Consider the following 15,184-nt stretch of genomic DNA (forward strand, 5'->3'; position numbering starts at 1 on the left):
TTTAAAAAAATACTCTATAATTTTCTTAGTGAAGTAAACGTGTATACAACCATCGATTCAAATCATACTTCAATTATGCATAATTAAACATACTTAAAATGGCGTCGAAGTAAATCGTACGCTATGCACAAATTTTATACATGCATAATTTTTAAAACAGATTTCTTCGCTTTAAAATTTGTATTTCTGAATTTTACTCGAAAACTACTTGAAAATTATCATACCATATAAGATACCATATATAGGTTATAAATTCGGTGTGTTCAAAAAAGCTCAAAAAGAATCATTTTATCGACAAAATCAAAATAAACATTCAAATATATACAAAAACTTGTACAACATACCAAAATACAAAATATTGTAAATTTAGACAATATTTATTGGTGAGGTGCTATAATTGTTACATCTTGACTTCAAATTAATCATGACAATGTATAGGTACAAATTTAGTACAAGTGTACAAAGAAGCAGTTATGTATATTAAAAAGAGAAACATATGTATAATCAAAATATTAAATTAAATCAAATCCAACTTCTATAAACATTAAATAAATAGACTTTCACTCTAATCGCAAGTATATGCTATTAAACATAATCTTTTAAATTCTTTACTTCTTAATAGTTGCTGTATTTAATTTAATCAAATATTTACTTTACTCTGAATTTTGAAATCCTTTTGAATTCTTTGAAATTCTTTGAAATTCTTTGAAATTCTTGAATTCTTTGAATTAGCTTAGCTGAAATATTCTCTCTCAAAGAAAATCGTTCAAACTTCATTGTGTGATAATCAAAATACAAAAATCAAAGCAAAATTTATAAAATTAATTACAAATCAATCGCCATTATAGCTGATACATACATACATACATATTTTGACCTATTCAAAATGATACAATCTATGTATTTTAAGAACTATCATTTTGTATCTTGCATTTAAATAAATTTGACATTTTCGTAAATATCATGTTGATCGAATTTGGTGAGTTCTCATGTCGACATGGTAACAAAACAAACGTAATATTTACAAAGTGATTGGATGCACGGTGTGAAATGAAATCCTCGGTCAAGCTCTGAAACCATCATATATCTTGTATTAAAATACTTCTTTATCTTCACCAGATTGTATCCTGCATTTCTACGTCACTAAAAAGTTCCGATATTTCCAATAGAAATGTAATCATAGTTGTTAAAACGATGCAGTCACAGTTGCACAGTGTACAATAGCATATATGCGACAAAAGTAAATTCGACTTCTGATTGGTAAAAGCGGTATAAACGCAGAACGCGATTGGCCGGCATGATAATCTAGGTTATAGCTAGTGAAGCACGCATGAATTTAGTGTGACGTCACCGTCCGTACTCGCAATCGGCCATTTTGTGAGTGTGTGCTGGATCGGGATATTTGTGTTAAGAAGCTTTTCCAGTAAAACCGAATGATTTAGTTTACGGGACGGACTCGCTTTACTTTTATTACATGTGCTAAGAGTGCGGGCTATCCGTAGACTTCATACGTAGATTTGTACGATGGAGGAAAAGGCGTCGTTGAAGGAACTCGATCAGTGGATAGAACAATTAAATAACTGCCAACAACTAACAGAAAGCCAAGTAAAATCTTTGTGCGAGAAGGTACACATACACTTTTCTCTCGTCCATAAAAAATTATCACCACGTCGATTCTTTCAGTGTATCTTCTTTATTGAGATATCTCTTGTTTGGCTCAAAATTAATTTTGTTACGTTGTTTTACGCTCGTTTATTCATATTCTACTAATCACCACCGAGAGCATAATTTGACGTGTCATTACAAATTTCATTACAGTACATTTGAATATGTTTTATATACAGAAATAATATTATCGATAGTGTATTTCGCAATTTCGACAAATTCAGTCGTGATAAATAATATTTAAAATTACGATCAGACGCTCCAAAAACCACCGTGTTCATTGCTATTTGGATTTACACTGCAACTTGTTCAAACCAAGCAAGCTTGTCGAATCAACCCACGATTCTATTTTTACTTCCCGAATGAGATCTCTTGCAGCATGTAAAGAACACTTTAATTTTCATGCTTCAACGCTCGAAACACCTGTGATATGTCGAAATTATCTTATTTGATTGTATTCGTCCTCGAGATGTTTGTATATGTAATACTTGCTCATACATAATGCTTAAAAGATATTTAATCATTATGCTTGGAAACTTTTAATAATAACTATTTGAAATATGAACAATATGTATTGTTATAGACAAGAAAATATCATATTTATCTGTGTATTTGCAAATTAATATTAATATAGAATATTTATAGATTATAAATTTGCTTTATATGTTATAATAAATAAATAATTTGCTATAAAGGTTTTCCTATATGGAAGAAAATAAAAAGTATAAGTTGTATACTTATACTATCATTTCTTAATCAGCTGTATTATCTAATCTATTATATTATCACTATTGTTCCTAAATATATTTTTACTATCTTTTATTTAAATTATATTAATGTTATTACTAGACTGTGGAATTTTTATGCATTTATGGGAGATCTTAAAATGCAATAGTATCTAGAATGCATGTAATATGTAAAAATATAAAAAATATTTGAAGTAGTCAATAGTAAAGTATAATTAATAGGAAAAATAAATCCCTATTTAGGTTTCACTTTGTTGACTATTAGCATTAAATATTTGTAGTTTATTAATTCATTGTATTACTATTCTTGTATTAATAATTTGTTCTATATTTTAATAGAACTTAACAGTAATGTAAAAATTAATTTCTTATTGGAAATTTGCAATATTTTGAAAAATGTCTGTTTTATTTTTTGTAAATAAACTCTTGTCTGTCTGCCTGTCTGTTTGTCAATCTATCTGTCTATGATCATCTGTCTGACTGTTTGACCGTGTATATATGTCTCTCTCTCTCTCTCTCTCTCTCTCTCTCTCTCTCTCTCTAACTTTATATAAAAGTATTCAAAAAAGAGAACTCATTGTAATATTTGAAATGTAAAACAGATTTTTATATATCTGGATTCCATTTCTTTAACACATTCGAAGCAAATGACCCACATGTGCATCATCCGAGTTATAGCAAAGGAACCCGAATGATACATCTATGAGTTTTTAAATGCCTTGGTGTCAATATGTCAATTGCATTCAAAAAATTATGAATTTGCATAAATATTATCAGTCTAGTTATAAATCTGTTTCATTAACTCATTGAGGACCAAGCGGTGAAATAATGTGTAAATGTTATGTAAATGCAACATTATCACAAAATCAAAATTAAGTAAGTTATTGTTTTTAAGTTAAAAAAATCCATTGAAATAATAGGTATATCACATAATCCCATTGTATGAATTAGAAATACAAAAACAATAATTTTAATAAAATTATATATCATAATATATTCCAATTTTTTTAATTTCATAAAATTATAGGATCTATATCAAACAAGAAATAGTAATGAAACAGATATCGAGCAGATTCTTCAAGTTCCTTTTTATAATTGCAACATGGATTCAATAAAATTTAGTAATGTAAATTAAAAAGAAAGGTTGAATGAAATGTTGCATTAACGCAACTTTGACCGTTAATGAGTTAATATTATTGTTATTATAATATTGTAAATGTGGTTGGATAGATAATTGTAAATCATTTCTTTCATTTTCTAAATTAACCAATTATGTATTTGTATATCTTCATATTGTTTTAACATTTTTAGATAATAATAAATAATATCAGGGAATTAATGTATGTTTTGTAGGCAAAAGAAATTTTAGCTAAAGAATCTAACGTACAAGAAGTAAAATGTCCTGTAACAGTATGTGGAGATGTACATGGACAATTCCATGATTTAATGGAATTGTTCAGAATAGGAGGCAAGTCTCCAGATACAAATTACCTTTTTATGGGCGACTATGTAGACCGTGGTTATTATTCTGTTGAAACTGTTACCTTACTTGTTGCGCTGAAGGTAAAATTCTTTTAAACAGATATATATATAAATTGAATATACAGATATAGAACTGCCTGTTTTCCTTTATATACACTATTTTTCCTTTATAATATGTGTAAAATCTTGTTTTCATAGGTCAGATATAGAGAAAGAATAACTATTTTAAGAGGTAATCATGAATCAAGGCAAATCACACAGGTATATGGGTTTTATGATGAATGTTTACGTAAATATGGCAATGCTAATGTATGGAAGTTCTTCACGGATCTATTTGATTATTTACCATTAACTGCTCTAGTAGATGGTCAAATATTTTGTTTGCATGGTGGTTTATCACCATCAATCGATACTTTAGATCATATACGTGCTCTAGACCGTCTTCAAGAAGTACCACACGAAGTCAGTATTTATAGTTGACTTTTTAAATTTGTAAAGGAAGAATGGAAGATATGTAAAATATTATTCATATTACTTTAGGGACCCATGTGTGATCTTCTGTGGTCAGATCCAGATGATAGAGGAGGATGGGGTATTTCTCCTCGAGGAGCAGGGTATACTTTCGGACAAGATATTTCAGAAACTTTTAATCATTCTAATGGCCTGACATTAGTATCACGAGCACATCAATTAGTCATGGAGGGTTATAATTGGTATATTTATTGGAAATGTTTATTTATGATTTAATTTGTACTGTATTTGTGTATGAATATTATGGTATTATTATCATAAAATTTTGTATCCTATACATATATATATTTTTCATTACAGGTGTCATGATCGTAATGTTGTAACTATATTCTCAGCTCCCAATTACTGCTATCGTTGTGGAAATCAAGCTGCAATTATGGAATTAGATGATGCTTTAAAATATTCATTGTAAGTATAATTATTTTACATTAAATGAAATAATTCATGAGTAAAAATATTGATATGAATTATTTTTTATTCATTTTCGTACAATGTTTTGTATTTTATCTCTACAGCCTTCAATTTGATCCAGCTCCAAGGCGCGGTGAGCCACATGTTACTAGGCGGACACCAGATTATTTCTTGTAAACAATCAAAACCCCTGAGTTATCTATTAAGGTAGGGGTACAGAAATAATTCAGGCTTCATAGCAATGCCACTGAACATAATTTATGATAGAACATCAATAAAGTGTGAGGCTGCAGCTATCCTTACACATTACATTATAGTCTCAAGTATTATATCATGACTCTTTGTGGTGTCTTGTTGAGAGATGGCACACAACCGAGTATTTTGCGTGTGTCCCACACCATTCATGTAGACACAACATTAAATGTATACAAATAGAAAAAAAAAGAAAAAACAAACAATAATGTACACACGTACCAATTAAAATTCACGTATCACATTGAGTTCTACAACTTTCATTGTATTGCTTGTATTTTTATTATCAAGAAACAAAACAGAAGAAATGAACATAATAAGTAGTGCGAATAAAAAACAGTGCATGGTATTGTTTGAAACCTTGAAGAAATATTAATTTATTGAAAAACTGTTTATACGAGCAAAATTATTTGTTGCGTGTACTGAATAGAAATAATGTTGTTTAAGGTTTCAAAAAGTGTACCAAAATAATAATAGTTTATATTTAAGAGAGTGTCACATAATTGCTAGTGTGAATGGAGCATGAAATGTTCCACTTGAAGGAAATATACAAAGGGTTGATGCAACAGTAAATTTGGCATATACAAATCGTGCCATATAAACAATTGAATAAATTCTCTAGTGAATTTTGTTAATGATTGTAACATAGCATTATACATATTAATTAATCACAATCGTCGCAGTCAATAATTTTGCTTATAGTATTGACATTGTTTTATTAAGTAAATCAAAATATAATCTGTATAAGTCTTATTTTTATAATTATCTTACAAAATAATTTAGTGCAAGTCCATCAGTCATGTTTATTCCATAGCATTTATTTTATTTTAGTTACGCACATTGCTGTTTTTATTTTTCAAACCTGCTTGCCTAAATATAATTTTTAAATATTAATATTAAATACAAATGTCGTCGGTTATCTCATGTTTTATAATTTAAGGATTAAAAAAACTTTTGCATCAATCCTGTCAAGACTTCCTAAGTGAAACACACACTTTATACTGAATGAATTCATGCATTCACAATCATTAAATTGAAAGTTAATTGCTTATGAACCTACCGACAACTTTTTTACTAATTAATAGATATAAAATAATGCTTCTGGTAAATAAACATGTGTAATGCAAGTTTAATGAATTTAATGTGTTGTCAAATCATTCATACTCGTCAATACACAAGCATTGTATACATGAGCATTGAATGTATTCACGGAATACATAATTCATAGAATTAAACATGTAATTTGAACATATGCATAATGAAACGATACAGTAGTAACAATAAAGAGAAAAAAAAAACGAAAAATGTATAGGTGCACACTATAGCAATTTACTAAGACTGTAAATGTAAAAGAAAATAGCACAGAAACCATAACATTGTGGATACAGTAACTTTTTCTGCATTGATGCAGGGCTAAGCATTTTTCCATTTTTGTTTTATATATTATATATTACACGTATTTTCTGGGTTATAAAAGAAATAAAGGTAAAATTTCCTATATATAGAAAAAAAATTATGGTATTATATAACAACAGATAAAGCAGATTGAGTTAATTAAAAGTACGTCTTTTAGTAAAATCAATAATAGATCTTAGAGCTTGTATAGTTAATTTTGTATTTGCTCTATTTATTTTCTTTTTAAAGTATTTCATATAAGACATGAATTTCAATATCAAATAAACTCTTATATGTTATTAATTCTTAAAGATTCAATACTTCAAAACATTATTATTTCTTTATTTGTTAAATTTTATTTTAGACAATGTGATAAAAACACTTATTTTTAAGTGTAAAAGTCATAAATCCGATTATTTCTGTTTCACTTTAATTTTGGTATTGAATGTCAATATTTTATGTACTTACATGCAGATTTTTACAAAGTGATCATAGATTAAACTAAGCTAAAAATGAGTATGCTTTTATCAAAAGCTGACTGATCACCGATGCACACGCAGAAATTCAAATTAAAACAAAACGCTTCAAACTTATCTGTTATGTATATAAATTCAGGGCAAAATAATCAGTTTATAGCTGTATATAATTATTATATATCACATACAAACTACATTGTATATATCAATTTGAAGTAATATCTTTTACAATATTTTTTGGAACATTTTATATCAATCATAAAAAATACTTCAAGCAATTGCGAGTTATGTGTGTGCACTTGGTTTTTATCTTTCAGCATGCGTCCCTGATTTTAGACTTCGTGTATCTTGAACACATTAAGTTACAAATTTTAAACTGGCTTGCTGAAGCAAAGTAAACAGTATGCCTTGAACTGATATTATGTCGTCTCATTATAAACAGAAGCTAGATAAATAAAGAAATGTTATCATATTTAGAGAGTCTTATATCATTTTTACACATTGAACTACTGTAATGCAAAACATGATATGAGCAAAACTAATTACTGGTCTTAAGACTAATACATAAATAATTATTCACATGTATTTTAACATATAAAAACTTTAAAAGTAAATTTCTATAGAAATAGGTCAATTTTTATGATTAAAGTCATATTTATAAATTACATAATCCTAGTGATATTTTAAGTACATGTACAAAAGAACATTTATTACAAGACACTCAATTGAAAAATAAATATTTCAAGTTAAAGCAGCAATAAGCAAAATTATTTATTAAAGTGCATAGTTCACTAACTAAAAATATTCAAATGTATTACTGATAATGAGACATTAAGTTTAAAGTATGATAAATTGCTATACAGAGCGTTCTAAAATTAATTAGCATATAATTCATACAGTGTATTCAGGAAATTAAATAAATAAAAAGGATTCATACATAAATCTACACTCAAAATTGTTTTCTTAATACACTACATGTCCTGTCTTGAAAAAAGTTTTATCAGATATTTAACCGAAGGGAAACAATATTTGTAGTGATTTCTAGATATTTTAATCACACTTTATACATATCTACTTAATTTGAACAGTGTAACAAAAAACATTTTTTCTTGTTTCAAGATAATTTTTGATGAAGCATGTTAAAAAGTTATGACATAAAAATTGATTGGATAAAATTGTATAATAATACATCACTGTAGAATTATTAATTGATAAATTAGTCAACAATGATAGTCATTGTTATCAGTTATTATTCATGTGAAATTAATTTAGCGAACGAATAAATATTTAAAATTCTACATGAACTTTCTTATCTTCTTAATTTCTTGAATATATTGTATTGTTTTAGCATCAAGATTTGGAAACATCTTATCTTTTTTTTTGTACATTACCAATTAATTTAAATTACACTTCTTATAATTTTTTAAATAATTTATTTTTTCCTCACTCACAATTGAAAAGGAATTAATTAAGAGGTGTAAATTGAAGGCTGTAGTTTTAAAAAAGATAATTTATTTATAAATTCGAAATTACAATTATCATTTTGTTCTTTAATTATCATTACATGTATCCTTTACATTAATAACCATTTATTATGTACAGTGAGTTTATGGTAAATTCTAAATTGAATCCTAATTTACTATGAATAAAAATATGCTATTATATAACAATCTTTGGTCTACAATTTTTAAATATGGTAACATTGTACAAAAACTGTTATTAAAATTTTTATTAATTTTGTATATATATAAGATATTACTAATTATATGAAATATAATGCAATCTTTTTTCATGTAATCAAAACAGTCATTTGCAAAGTGAATATGAAAATAATAGTTACATATATATAAACAAAAGAATAGTTTTTCACATATAATGTATCCTTGTTATAACCAACTGCTCATCATCATAGTATCAGAAAACGGTGACACTTCGATATTACAACCACGGCATTAAGGGAATTAGTATCAGTTTTGTATCAGCAGTAGTTATCACTGTGATATCAAAGATTAATATCAATTGTACGTAAGCAACCACTGCGTATATATGCGTGTGCGTGTTTCTACAGGGTGAATCACCTGACGTGATCATCTGGAAATCTTGCTTGTTTTTGATAATACTGACAGATGTTTCAAGTACAAGTTGAATGGTTTCGAGAAGACATAATTTGACATTAGCTTTTTCGTAGGTGAACACATAAAGAACATATAAAGGTCACTGATATTTTTTTAAATGGAATGATATATTTTTTATAACATTAGCTGATTCATATGGACATTCGCTACAAAAAAGTATTAATATGTAGTGAGAAACCATTGATTTAAGAAATATTGTAACTTCAATTTGTCAAATTTAACGTACGAAAGACAAAGGCAACATAAACTCAAGAACGTCGTGTTTTTCCTTAACCTCTACATCTAAATTTGGCATCTAACATCTAAATTCAGACTAGCAATCACGGTACGGTCCAATCACGTCATATCAGACACCTGTCAAAATCGCTAGCACGTAATCCAGTAGGAGCATTTACAATAGACAGGCAGTTCAGTCAAATAAAATGCTAAGCTCTTGACTGGTGACCTGACCTGGCGTGATCTGATCTCATTGCGATCGCTAGTTTGAATCAAGCTTGAAGTTAGAATATCTGCTAAGCTAATATTTTTTCGGTATAAATTGGTTAATATTTTATTAATACTTTATAGATTAATATTTTTTTTGTACAGAATATTTAGCTCAGTCGGCTAATGTAATAGAAAAATATATGATTTCGTTAAAAAAAGAAAAAGTGACCTTCATATGTCTTTTACGCGGTCATTTACGAAAAGCTAATCATATCAAATTATGTCCCCTTCGAAACCATCCAACTTGTACCTGAAACATTTTTTATATCACTAAAAACAAGTGAAATATTTTAAGTGGTAACGTTAGTAGGTCCACCCTAAATATTTATTCTATGTATACTTCGCAAATATTTTCCATATATTTCACATATTCGTGGCATATCATACTTGCATAAATTTATTACATACAGATAATAAATTAGATTGAAAGAATCACCTCTACGTTGTGAAGTAAAAATCAAACAATATTTTTGTTCCAGTAATTGTAGAAAAATATTAATATTGATTGCGTTTTATCACTAATAGAAATATAAGAACTGACATTACAAATACGTGTTCTGATTAAATAAATTAGAATTTTAGTCCCGTGTCTAAATGTAGTATTTGTTTCATGATCTCGTATGTTGTAAAACTAACTGATACCATAGGAATAGCTCGTAGATAATTGATACTCATTCCACGATACAGACCTTTTGCAATACCATTTTCTTCATATATCGCTTTTATAGTCTGTGACATGCTAGAACTAAAAGTGAATTATAATTAAATACTGTGTAATAAACCATTAAAGAATTAAATATCCTCTTTTACATTCACATTATAACAGTGGTAGACTCTTACTTGCATTTTTGAGTATTATGATCCATCATACCTAGTTGCATCCGTCTTCTGGTAACATCTAATGGATAAGAAAAACTTTGAGCAACAGCACCAGCAATACCTCCACACAATAATCTTGCTGGTATCGTTAAAACTAAACCACCTATAGTTACATTAACATATAATTTTTATCAAGTATTAAAGACAATTACACAAGTTGGAATTATGCATTTTATAAAATTTAATTATTTTTTATTATATATATTATATATATATTATATATATATTATTAATTATTTAAAATTTAATTATTAAATTCATATCTTAGATCTTAAATCTTCTTATTTGTCGAAAAATGTATAAAGAATTCTTAACACTGGGGACAGGAGACGCAAATAAAAAAAAGCAATGGATGCTATAAACGAAATGTTATGAAAATGTTTTTACATTACATGCCTGAATAATACGAAACCGTTATCAATATATTAGATATAATATTGATTGCTTTGAATCTTTTTCAGTCGCTCCAAAGACACCCGAGAATTTAGGCTATATGCTTGTCAGAGTATTAAATATTTGTATACTTATATTAATTAAAATATTTTTCAAAAGTATTTTTAGAAAATTGTTAAATTTAACTAAAGACCAACTATTTCTTTTATTTTTATATAACTCTTACCAAAAAATATTAATTTATATATTATTATTGAAATTAAAATTTCTATTTCAATAAATCTATACATATTTTAAACTAGTCATACCAGTATTTCTGTCATATTTTTCACAAAAATAATTTGGTGCATGTTTCATGCATAAATATTTAAGTTTTTCAAATGAATAAAATGAAAATCCTGCATATGGAATCATGCCAATAATAGTTGGCCAAAACCCTCTGTACAATGCTCGAATACCACCTTCCTGAAAGATTCAATGATATAATATTGTTATTAATCAAAAATCAATCATTAAAAAGATAGTATTTTATGTAAATTTACCTTTTTTTGTTTTTGAAGTTATTATTTAAAAAATGTTTTTTACAAATGAATATATGGTAATAATATATGAACAAATTCACAATTCAAAAAGCTCTAAACTTTGCACTCTATATTTTAATTGATATGCTAACTTTCTTGCTGTTACTTCCTATTCATATAAATTACATATATATTTATAATGCAGCTGTTTCTTATATGTTTTTGTGCATTTCAACAAAAGCTTAATTACATGAGATCAGAATAAGTAATCTCAAATGTAGATTAATCACATCTTTTTATGCAAATGTGTTAATATATATTATGACAGTAATATTATCTTTCAATCTCAAAACTTCAAGTCTTTTAACAACATTTAATGAAATATGAACTCACTTTTTTAAAAATTGTGATACCCGCATGTACAATTCCTACATAAATATGTTCTCCAGCAACTTGAAAAGCAAGTCTGGCTCTAATGACATCAAGTGGATATGTTAATGTAACTGCAGTAACACCAGCAGCAGATCCAGCCAAAAACTTATCTGTATGAGTATGCGTTCCAAATAAGTCACCTAAATACTGGTAGAAATAAAACACTGACTTAATTTACTTATAATTTCAATTATATATATTTAATTTTTTTAACAAGAATGTTGTATTTATTTCCCCTCATTGAAGCTGTATGTCAATCTTATATTTGTATAGATAAACTATTAAACATTTTTAGAAGATAGGTAAATTATTAAATATTTTACATATGTGTATTTATATGTGTATTTATGCAATATATTCATTTGCATACATAAATCCAAAAATGAATCTAACTTGTAAAAGCTCACCTTTCAATTATGAGCATGTCTTTATATTAATAACGGTTACTTCGCTCTGTGGAACCACTTTACCCAGAAAAAATTGACATTATTTTTTTAATTATTTCAATACAAAAGGTTGTATTTACTAATAATTACCTTTTTATATAATTCAAATGTAGTAAATTGTGTTGCTGCATATGGAAATATTCTAATCATTTGAGCACAATTTCCTTTGTAAAGAGCAATAAATCGTTCACGTTGAATTATTTCTTTCAATCCAGAAAGGACACCTACGTAGAAGAAGAAGTTAATGCTTCAATTGTATTGTTTTTAAATATTTTTTCTTAGAAAGTTGTATTCTTTACCTAAGTGTTTATAATGTTTATTATGGGCTTGCAATAATATTTTTATCCTATCTAGTGGAGCTACTGTTGTTTTTGAACACATTCCAGCTACCCCTGTGAAATGTTTATTACTAATAAAACAATCTTTATTTATTATCAAGCAATTTATGTAATAATACTGCAAATTCTTTGAAATTGATTACTACTTTTCCTTAATAATAATAGTGACACAAATGTTGTCATAAATATGAAACTATTCTACTATGGTTGATAATAATTGATTCACGTAATATTTCACTCTAAACTAATAATAATTAAATGAAAATGCGTTATTATTATTCAGTGACATTTTATTGGAAGAAATATTTAACTCACCACCGGCAATTAAACTTTTTAGTAAAAATCCATAATCTTTCTCGGACTCAACGCGGAATGCCATTTTTGAATTGTTAATGTAGGATGTACCTAAATATTATATTGGAAGAAGTGGATCGAGGTACAGCCATGGAAAGTTACCGATTCCATTCCACCTCACTGTACAGATAATACTCCATTGTTTGATAACGGGATCACTGGTTTTTACTTACTTTTTCTTATTCATATTAAAAGTGCTATATATTTAGGTTATGTTTTCTAGTAATATTTATTATCTATAATTATGAAATATTATTAAAAAAATAAATTAAGAAAGGAAATTATGTATGAAAAATACAAAACAAAATCTATCAAAATAACTTTGTATTTGTTTTAATTAAAAAAATCTTTTATTTAAGATTATTTTAATTTATTATAATTTATTCAAGCCTGCAGAAAAGTGTGTATGTGTAATTAATTTATTTACCACAGTTTAAAATTTGATTCTTTTATTCTACAATAAAGGCATTAACTTGTTAAGTTTCGCACAGTTTCTTTTTTACATGTTATTTATTTATTTATTTATTAAATATGTTCTAGAAAGAAATAATTCAACTTGAATAGAATTCCTTAAGATAATCGGCTACAGGTTTCAGAATTGCTTTATCTTTAAGACTCACAACCCAACCAGGTTCAAGACCATAAAATAATTGTCTAGGATCTTTACGCTGCACAAGCATTTTGTAACTAGGATCATCTTCAATTTTTGGTAGCTCGTAACCATATTTCTGAGATAAAATGAAACGTTCACGAGAAATTTCTTCAGGATTTGCTAAATATCCTCTTGTTTCTGCACTCATATAATATTCTAAACAATCTGTCGGAGGTAATAATCTGCGTGGTATTGGTTCTCCTAAATAGTAAGCATGTTTTAAATATAATATTATCAAGCTTTTGATTCTAATATGCTTTAAATATTTACCAGTAGTAAAAAATCTATCAGTATCCTTTATTGCATGTAAACAGTGAACATCGTAATATGCAGTAGTAATAGTACCACCATTTCTTTCAATTGCTGCAATTACTGGTTCACTGGCCCATTGGACTTCTATATTGACTTTTGCTTTGAAGTTATCGGCTCCCTAAGACATGATTTTAAACAATTTCTGTTTCAGGAAAACATAATACTTAACGTTTCTATATAAAAATATTAATTTAAATACCTCATCTGTAAGATGAACACCTGCATGTTTCCATTCTACTTTAAGATCATATAGTCCTGTGTTGATTATAGATACAAGATCAATAGGTTTAGATGAATCTACTCTGTTTGTATCAATATATAGTTGCAATTGTTGCAGAGATAAAGGAGGATATTCTCTTCTTAAACTATAAATATATATAAAGTAAAATGATATATGGTATACAATATTTAATACACAATACCAAGTTTCAACTTATTTTTAAACTAATATAAAAGTTTCAAAATTTTTAATAAAAAATTCAAGTATATGTCATAATTGAAATACAGTTTTCTAATATATACATTAATATTATTACGTTTTATATAGAATTTTAAAATTTATATAGAAATTAAACAACTCACTGGTGTCCTTTATAATATGGTTCATAACTAAATCTAAGATAAAATGGGTTATTTCCAGTTTCATATCCAATTCGCATAAAATTCTGTCTTTGACCTGATCCTTTATTACCTGCTCCGTGCTTATTTCCACCATGTTGACCTCGACCACGTTTTGTCTGTTAGAAATACACATTTTTTTAAAATAATTCTCAAATGAAATTTTTATATATTTATAAAAAATTATCATGTTACATATACATATATTGATTCAAACAATATTATTTAAACTAAAATATAAGACATAACAATGAAAGATAAAAATTAGAAAATATTGATAAAAATAATATAATTTTTATTCAAACATTTATATGAAGCTTAATTTCAAGCATATTAAAATATAAACATACAATATAGTTTTAGAATAATACTAACAGGTTTATTTGCACCAGGATTATTTCGAATGTTATTTAAAGCTAGTCTAGGTAATGTTCGCAACATTGACAGTGCTAAATCTCTTCCTTGTTTACTGGCCATTATTTCGGAAAGTTTCATTATATCTTTATACAACAATAATATTTATTAAATGTATGATCATTTCTTTATTCCTAATTTTCTTGCACTTCAAAGAACATAACCTGAATATCAAAATCAATATATATCACGGTCGCACGATCATATAAACGTTTATAGTCTGCTTAACAAGACGAGGTAGTAAAC

General features: G+C 26.9%; 3 protein-coding genes across 4 annotated transcripts; 1 reads left to right on the top strand and 2 right to left on the bottom strand.

Annotated features, from left to right (window-relative positions):
• The first annotated feature begins 1,354 nt into the window (after positions 1 to 1,354).
• On the top strand, positions 1,355 to 7,434 carry Mts (protein phosphatase 2 catalytic subunit mts). Its single transcript, XM_072008723.1, has 6 exons — positions 1,355 to 1,626; positions 3,765 to 3,974; positions 4,092 to 4,355; positions 4,434 to 4,606; positions 4,725 to 4,832; positions 4,940 to 7,434. Exons 1-6 carry the CDS (start codon positions 1,525 to 1,527, stop codon positions 5,010 to 5,012), a joined length of 930 nt encoding a protein of 309 aa, XP_071864824.1. The 5' UTR covers positions 1,355 to 1,524; the 3' UTR covers positions 5,013 to 7,434.
• A 2,420-nt stretch (positions 7,435 to 9,854) lies between these two features.
• Positions 9,855 to 13,238, bottom strand: LOC139989960 (solute carrier family 25 member 16). 2 transcript variants are annotated; one of them, XM_072008721.1, is made up of 7 exons: positions 12,904 to 13,238; positions 12,550 to 12,642; positions 12,341 to 12,474; positions 11,766 to 11,951; positions 11,160 to 11,316; positions 10,420 to 10,561; positions 9,855 to 10,324 (listed from the first exon to the last, which is right to left on the bottom strand). In XM_072008721.1, the coding sequence occupies exons 1-7, from the start codon at positions 12,965 to 12,967 to the stop codon at positions 10,150 to 10,152; spliced, it is 951 nt and encodes a 316-aa protein (XP_071864822.1). In that variant the 5' UTR covers positions 12,968 to 13,238; the 3' UTR covers positions 9,855 to 10,149. The 2 variants fall into 2 exon arrangements, with proteins under 2 accessions (XP_071864822.1, XP_071864823.1); XM_072008722.1 differs by having other exon boundaries at positions 12,550 to 12,659.
• Positions 13,239 to 13,374: 136 nt separating this feature from the next.
• Mrpl15 (mitochondrial ribosomal protein L15) lies at positions 13,375 to 15,166 on the bottom strand. The gene is made up of 5 exons (XM_072008724.1): positions 14,900 to 15,166; positions 14,489 to 14,643; positions 14,106 to 14,271; positions 13,865 to 14,024; positions 13,375 to 13,795 (listed from the first exon to the last, which is right to left on the bottom strand). The coding sequence occupies exons 1-5, from the start codon at positions 15,017 to 15,019 to the stop codon at positions 13,494 to 13,496; spliced, it is 903 nt and encodes a 300-aa protein (XP_071864825.1). The 5' UTR covers positions 15,020 to 15,166; the 3' UTR covers positions 13,375 to 13,493.
• Between the last annotated feature and the right edge of the window lie 18 nt (positions 15,167 to 15,184).

The sequence above is a fragment of the Bombus fervidus genome, chromosome 8 (genome assembly GCF_041682495.2).
Source record: "Bombus fervidus isolate BK054 chromosome 8, iyBomFerv1, whole genome shotgun sequence".
In the NCBI taxonomy this organism is placed as follows: Eukaryota; Metazoa; Arthropoda; class Insecta; order Hymenoptera; family Apidae; genus Bombus; species Bombus fervidus.